Genomic DNA, 8,029 nt, shown 5'->3' with positions numbered 1-8,029 from the left:
GTCAACTGGGGATGGGCAATAAATGCCCGCCTTGCCAGCAACACTGGTGAACACCGGAGAGAAAAACTGCCCTGGTCACTAGGTGTAACACCATCGTAAAGTTGTTCATTATCAAGATTTCCTTCCATTTGATATTTCCAGTGAAATTGCTACCATTTGGCATACCACAGCATACACAAGGAGGGAAGGTTTCTAGAGGCGGTATCCCAGCAAAGTAGCGAAGCGAAGGAAAAGGAATGGGTGACAATCTGCAGGAGAAACCAGTACAGGAAAACCGTAGCAGATCGTGGGAACACCAGCAACTCCAAGTTCCCATCTTAATGTCACATGACCACACCAACTTGGACATTAATCACAATTTCTTTATTGTTGACTACCATTGTGGTACACAGGATTGCAGCCGTTTAAAAGAATAGCCCACCACTTCCTTCTCAGATCAAGCGGTGGGGAATAAATGGAACCTTGCAAGGGACACCCACATCCTATCCCTTTTTCTACTTAGCACAAAGTGCTGAGCCAAGTCGACTCTGGAGATTCCTCTGCTTTGGTCCATTTAAGATTGCCAGAAAGCCTTGGAGGGAAGTTCCACATGGAAAGCTGTTACACTAGCTTAAAGCCATGGGCATCCTAGGGAAAAAAAAAACTTTGGCATGGATAAGGAATTGGCTCAGAGAGGAGAAAGGGGAGGTACTAGTTTGCAGGATGTAGTTGCGCTGCCTGAGATGCACTTGAGTGGAATGCCCCAGGGATTAGTGCTATTGTACATGAAATGACTTGATGAAAGTTGGCAGATTTGCAGAAGATAAAGAGATTAAGAGGGCAAGAGTCCAATAATGCACTTGAGGAAATACAGAAAGAGCTGGCAAGCTTTGGAGGTGGGCACAACTACTTCAAATATAAAAAACAATAAAGGCTAGCTATTGGAAGAGAACCTAATGAACGGTGTCGAAAAAATTGCAAAAATTCAAAATACTTTTACTATGTTCCTGACAACTCATCAAATCTGATGGATGAAATCAGCTGTTTTGCCAAACACCAGGCTACAAACGCACAAGCTTTCTACCGGAATTTCACTGCCGCGGGTGAAGTGACAGCGCTTGCCGCTGACCTCAAAGAAAGCCGCCCACAATGATCTCACGATCTCTGTGGCATAGATTTCCCCTTTCCCAATGTCAGTCTGAATCTGGCACCAAGTCAAGGGGATCATCGGGCGCCCAGCAACAGTGATGTCATCAAGCAAAGTAAGGAGCCAATCACATTGAAGTATTCTCAGACAGCAAACCAGGAAGTAAAATGCACTGGGGTTTCTTTCCACTTTTAATTACATTCTTCAACCACCAACCCCTCCCCCCCCCCCCCCCCGCAGTAAAATAAATGATTGGGACATACACATAGGATTAAGTTAGAAGTTGAAATATCAAGTTGAAAAAAATTAAAAAGTGAATTATGAGAAATGTGACATCCCACAAATATAAATTTAGTTTTACAGGGCAGTGAAGCTGTTCAGTAGTAACTATGAACTTAGTACACCATTAAAAGCCCAGTTACACCTCACTCAACAAGGTTTAACTTTTTCAAGGGTTAATACAGCAAGATGAATAGCATAAATGGCAAGCTTTCATCAGTTTAGTAATTTCTACTTAATTATAGTCCGGGTAGTGGGCAGGGGGGTGGGGTTACTTCAATAGCACACCCTGTGGGGAACTGTAGAATCACTGACAGCAGTTTCTGGATTTCTGCATTATTCTGCGTATGTGCGCACTCCAGAAGTTGCTGTCATGTTTCACAGGAGTAATGACAGTGAATGCTGACAGTTTCACTGTAATTACTACAGCAAAATCCGGGCCATTATTTAGTCACAAGGCAAATGGGAATCCTGTGCTACAGGCCTCTCAACCTTCATGCTGTACACAGTGAAAATGATCTTAAACTCTATAATTAGGACTACCTTCAGGTCTACTCAGTACAGACACCCCACTCTAAGTCAGAGAGGTTAAGGAGATGGTGGGAAGGGGAGGGGAGGGGAGTGACGATTTCCATGGTGATTCTCTAGAATGCAGAGGGAATGGAGTTCAATGGAAGATGCATGTAGAATGCACAGACGGAAATGCTGGCGATAAGCCCATAAAAACCAACGCCTGTACACTGATCCAACTCACTCAGTAAGAAAAGATCAGCGAAACCGCCTGTTGTATTAATGCGTTTATTCGTATCAAGATAACATCTAAAGCTGCTTCACATTTATAATTTTCAGTTCCCTCTAACTTTGAAGAGGGGTAGGAACCTCGGAGATCTACTCAATCCGACTGTACACTTTGGTCAAGAGCCAGACCACGCGAGTAGAAAGAAATAATTTAATAAAAATCATAGGAATTTACAACCGAAATTATCTGTTAACAGCAGCAAGGTGACAGGTGCAAACAGAAACACTGCATATAATTCCAAACCTGAAATATTTATTCAAAGGAGTTAACGGCCTTCTACAACCAAAGACATATTTGGACAGTTAGGGCTAAGATAAATACTTCATTACCCTTCCCTTTAAACATTTAAACACAGGGCGTACTAGTGTCACTGAAACAGAACTGCAATGAAGTTGAATGTGTTATAAAAAAAGTCAGGGGCGGGGGGGGTGTGATTGGGTCATCCTAAAGCAACTCATCCTCTTCCCCCTGACAAGAAATTATGATTAATACAAATGATTTTTGCTCAGGAATACAGTGCATGATTGCACCTCCTCCACTTCTTCATAATCAACCTACTCCCACAACTATCTTTCAGCACAACAACGGACAATTACACAAAGGCCAGGCAGCTTTCCCTCAAAAAGATAATCTATCATTAACACTATACGGACTCGCAAAGAACCGGTGAAGTACAGTCTGGAGCATAGCGAAGTACGCATGATCTGACGTCTATATACAAACAGGCTCCTTCAAAGTAATTCGGACACTGCTCTCCAATATGTTGTAATGCTTATTGGGATCTGATCTAAAGAAGCTTCTTTAAGAAAAGCATATAAAGGCATATATATTGTCAACAAAAATGCAATTTATCCATTGCTGTCCAGTAGACAAGTACTTGGGAAAATACAACTAAGCTCAGTTTAATGAACCTTCTTGATGCATCACTCGAATCTAGTTCTGTGCTGTTGACTGATTTCACCTGGGTTATTAGATGAAGTACGTTTAGCCTCAGTGCCTCTCCACTGGACAGGGGAAGTGGGTGTGTGAAGTGGTAAAAGCAATAAGCAACCAAAACATGCACTCCCATTTACTAACCAGTGATCTCTGGTGGAAATCTCAACTGTGGTTTTTTTTCCAGCCATTTTTTTTTGGTTCCACCACAGGTGGTTTGCAGCCGAGACAGTATAAGATGAGTAAGGTATCAGGTAGGCTCAGCTAAAATGTCCTCCCTGCCTCCCACCCTGTCAAATATCTCACCATTGTCACTGGCTCACGTAGAAGGCAATACCTTCAGGAGATAAAACTGTGGTCTACTACTGCACTTTCCTCTCCAATAAGGCTAGCTGGGCTTTTGATGACAACAGAACTGTGCAGCTTACTCCCCTAACATCAGCTAATAAACCAGAACCTCTAGAAAGCTCTTCTTAAACAAGTTTGCCAACTATTTATAGATAAAAGTTTCCTTCCTTTGTCAATTGGCAGGGGCATTTAAAAAAAAAAAGAGAGGAAAGGGGAATATGTTGCACGTTCTTTTCAACGGACAAAAGCAATGTTGCGCACAAAGTTTTTTGTGCCAAGGCCGTTACAACATAGCACTTACTTCCTGTGCACAGAATTAAGTCAATCAGTATCCGGAAGACGAAAAGGATTAAAGTTTCAGTCCAGGGCCATCGTCAGAACTGATTTGACAGAACTGACTAATGGCCTGAAACATTTGTTCCTTTCAGATACTGATCAGGCTGCTGCGTTTTTTTTTTCTTTCCAGCATTTCTTTTGGTTCCACCACAGGTATTTGCAGCCGAGACAGCACAAACGGTTCTAAATCACTGGGCAGTGCTGCAATATTACGATTGGGACAGGTTCCACAGTACCCAGTGGTCAAAGCGCTGTGCAAACAATAACAAAATCTCATTTGCTCAATCTTACCTCTCCCACTTCTGCTGGAATTTCCCCCATCAGGCATTAATATTAAACTGTGCCCACTTCAAATGGCTTTAATTATGCTGTTTCCTCTCAAGTAACCCAAAGCACTGCATAAACATGTGCAACTCACCCCCTTTACAGAGCTGCTCAATAAATCTGCACAACAATCCCAAGAGTCAAAATAAAATGGAACTGAAGCAGTGTGGCTAGGAAATAAAAGACTACACTGCCTTTTATATTCTCAGGAGATCTCAAAGCGCTTTACAGCCAATTAAGCGCTTTTGAAGGATAGTCACTGCAATATGGGGAAACACAGCAGCCAATTTCCGCACAGCAAGATCCCACAACAATGTAGTAACAACTAGATACTTTGAACAAATAATAAAAAACTTTTTTGTAGAAGTACCAGGATGAGTACAAGAGGACAGGTGGTACCTTAGATTAACGCCTTAGCCGAAAGATGGCACCTCTGACAATACAGCGCTCCTTCAGGGAGTGTTAGCCAAGATTGTGTTCAAGTTCCTGGTGCAGAACTTGAATCCATGTTTGAGCCACAGCTAAAACCTTAAAATAGGCAGCTGGCTTGCATTTGCAAGGCATCTTCCAAATGTCTCGAAGCGTTTCACACACAAGCAATAGTTCTGAATTGCAATGAGTGTTGTTACGCAGCCCAACAGAGCAGCATTTTGCACACAACAGGATTACACAAACAGCAATGATATAAACGACCAATTTTCTCTCTCAATTAAGGGAGGAACACTGGTGTTGAAACACCAGGGAGGCTCCCCAGTCTCCTTCAAACAACGTCGGGCCTGCTGTCTCATCTTTAACATCAACCTGAACTAGGACAAGCAATCTAACGCCACATCTAAAGGACAGCAACCAACAGCAATGGAGCAATCCTCTGTACAGTACACTTAGTGTTAAGCCTAGATTATGTGCTCAAGGGCTGGAACCACAACTAAACCAATGCACTCAGTAACATTAAATAAAAGACAGATCAAAATAAAACAAAGAATCATTGGCAGCTAAACCCTTATTGACCAATGGTTTTGGATACTTTCCTAGTTGTAAAACTGTACAACAGCACAAAGCAGTTTTGTAAGCAGCATCTGTGTGGATGGGGGGAAAGGAAAACACGCACGCACACCAGAGGGAGGAAGGGAAAAACAGAGCCAACATTTCAGGTCAGCCACCGTTAGTCAGAACCCTGATGGGGAAAACACACATGGGCTCCCTTATGGCCAGGTACATCTCTCTCCCTCATTCCAGGCGATCAGACAGTCCCGGGATCAGGAAAAATATGTACCTTTCTGAGGACAGGTCACTGACCTAAAACATTATCTCTGATGCTGTCTGACCTGCTGAGGATTTCCAGCAATTTTCTGTTTACATTTCAGATTTCCAGCATCCACACTATTTTGCCTTAGCATTGGGTTTGATTTTCCATTGTTATCCAGCACTGACCCTACAGGCTAACTGGGAGTAGGGAGCAGAAAGAGATATCAGTAGAACACATTGAGGCAAGTTTTCCTGTTCTTGCATCTAGCACACATCTGCACAATAAGTACAGGGAATTGCAGCACAACTGCACCCCCTCCCTCTCCCATCACCCAGTCCATCAATCTTACCATCCATGAATTCAGATGAATGGGGGAAAATCATAAGCGAGCTCCCTTACGGCCAGGCACTTCTCCCAGACGCATTCTAGGCAATTCAACAGCTCGAGGAACAGGGAAAAAAAGTGCTCTTTTGATTTGGTCATCTGGACAGCTAGCGTACATCCCAACAACACAGAAAAAACAGCTGAGACCTTACCTTACTACAGTTTGCAATTATCTGGATGGGAATTAAAATAAAATAAGACACAAAATAACATGGTCATACAGGTTACTATTTTACACATTCTTCAGCCAACAGCACGTATTCTCCTTGCAGTCTAATGCTGTACAGATTTGCATTCTCTCCACATTATATACATTGCAAACGCGGTACAAAGCATGCGATAGGGAGGGGTGTGTGCGCGGGAGGGCTGTGCGTTGGTGTTCTAGCTGCATTAAAACAGGCGAGCAAAGGAAGAAGCCAGGATGTGCGAGACGCGGCTTTTGGCAGCACGCAAGTGCGGCGAACTCTGCATGTGCGTGTTTCCGACAGCACAAACCCCCACCTCCCCATTACCCGCCCCACCCGTGGCGCTCTCAACAGTGCTTCTCCCCCACTTTGCCAGCGGACTGAGCAAACAGCAAGTTCAACGCCGGGCGATGTTCCTCCAGTCCAAGGGCGACTAGGGCTCCGACCAGCAGCGTCTTCACCTTGGCGAGAGGGGGCTGTGTTGGCATCATCTGTGGGCATGGGGGGGGAGGGAGGGGATGGTGAGGAGGGGAATATAAAATAGGTCACCATCAGGATCACTGTTAGAAAGCAGAGTAACTGGAACTATTTGTCAATTAATTTTTTTAAAAATTTAAAACATCCCCACAGAAAGTTGGCATCATGAGTTAAAAGTCAGACCAAGCCAGAGAGAGCGAGGGAGCAGTCCAGCAGGTTTAGGGCTTAAATCGTCCCTTGCACTTACTACCAGGCTCCATAACTCTTTAGAAATGTCCCAAAGCCCTTCAAATATAATCATAGAAATTTACAGCCTGGAAGGAGGCTATTCAGTTCATCGTGTCTCTGCCAGCCGACAAGTAGCCATCCAGCCTAATCCCACTTTCCACCACTTTCTCTGTAGCTTTGTAGGTTACGGCATTTCAAGTGCAAATCCAAGTACTTTTTAAAATGTGATGAGGGTTCCTGCCTCTACCACCCTTTTAGGCAGACAGTTCCAGATCCGACCATTTGGGAAAAAAAATTCCCCTCGACTCCCCTCTAAGCCACCCACCTCCTACAAAAATTTATGGCCCCTGGTTATGGACCCTTCAACCAAGGGAAATAGGGCCTTCCTATCCACTCTAACTAGAGCCCTCAATTTTATACACTTCAATTAGGTCTTACTTTTTGGTAGCAACTGCTACCAGGGTCAAACACATCGTCATTTTGTGCACAGTGAGATGCCAGAAGCAGCAATGAGGCGAACAACCGGGTAATCGCTTTTAGGCAAAACCAGAACGTTGTCTATGAAACCCAGGAGGAACTCCTCGCTGAATAGGATTTCCTCACTTGCACCCAAAAGGTGATGTCTTTTTTTTTTAACATCTCATCTGGCAGTGCATACAAGTGCCAGTCTGTGACACGCTCACGTCTTCAAGTGGAACGTCAACCCACATCTCCTGACCCGGGGGCAAGAGTATGACTAACTGAGCCAAGCTGACATGCAACAAGCATGATCACGGCAGAGCACGTTCTGCCAGCACTGCCCCAACAGGATCAAGTTGGCTAAGCTGCTGGGGGCTGCACTGACAGAAAGTGTAATCCTCAACTGTCTTACTGCTGTAAAACTGCTAGAAGGGAAAAGTAAAATGGAAGCAGGTTCACCTATGGATTAAATGGGCTACACTGCCACCGGCTGGCTGAGGGTGGGGGCACCATGGTCACAGAGTTGGGGGCACAGAAAGCATTGACTTAAGGGGGTAGGGGTGAAAAAGTAGCAAAGAAACAAAGGAGCAGACAGCTTCCTGTTCTCCAAAGGATTGGGGCAATAGCCATCTTTTGAACTCACGGCCTTGCTACTGTGTGTACCAGTACTTGATTGTTCTCGTACTGATTGTCCGTTCCAACTGACCTATGATCAGATTTCATACTGAGGCCTTGCAGAGAACCCCTCCCCTGCAAGAGGCCCTCTCCAGTTTGGATACCACTGGAGATGCCCAAAATGATCTCAGCCCCTGGTCATAGTAATGGACTCTTAACTGTTGGGTTTTGCTGCCCAGAACAACCCATTGGTGATGGAGTCTACAACTTATTTGGTTTTTCACCTGATT

At 44.3% G+C, this 8,029-nt stretch overlaps 1 protein-coding gene across 3 annotated transcripts in view; it reads right to left on the bottom strand.

Annotated features, from left to right (window-relative positions):
* Nucleotides 1-2,189: 2,189 nt before the first annotated feature.
* Nucleotides 2,190-8,029, bottom strand: part of c29h6orf136 (chromosome 29 C6orf136 homolog) — a 40,904-nt gene continuing 35,064 nt past the window's right edge. For all 3 annotated transcript variants that reach the window (XM_068009658.1, XM_068009657.1, XM_068009656.1), the window contains exon 7: nucleotides 2,190-6,451. In XM_068009658.1, the coding sequence (XP_067865759.1) occupies nucleotides 6,308-6,451 (144 nt within the window). In that variant the 3' untranslated portion in view covers nucleotides 2,190-6,307. The remainder of the gene's footprint in view (nucleotides 6,452-8,029) is intronic.

Source organism: Heterodontus francisci, chromosome 29 (assembly GCF_036365525.1).
Source record: "Heterodontus francisci isolate sHetFra1 chromosome 29, sHetFra1.hap1, whole genome shotgun sequence".
NCBI classification, from domain to species: domain Eukaryota; kingdom Metazoa; phylum Chordata; class Chondrichthyes; order Heterodontiformes; family Heterodontidae; genus Heterodontus; species Heterodontus francisci.
The sequence above is the reverse complement of the archived record's forward strand: the minus strand, read 5'-3'. Positions and strand labels throughout refer to the sequence as shown.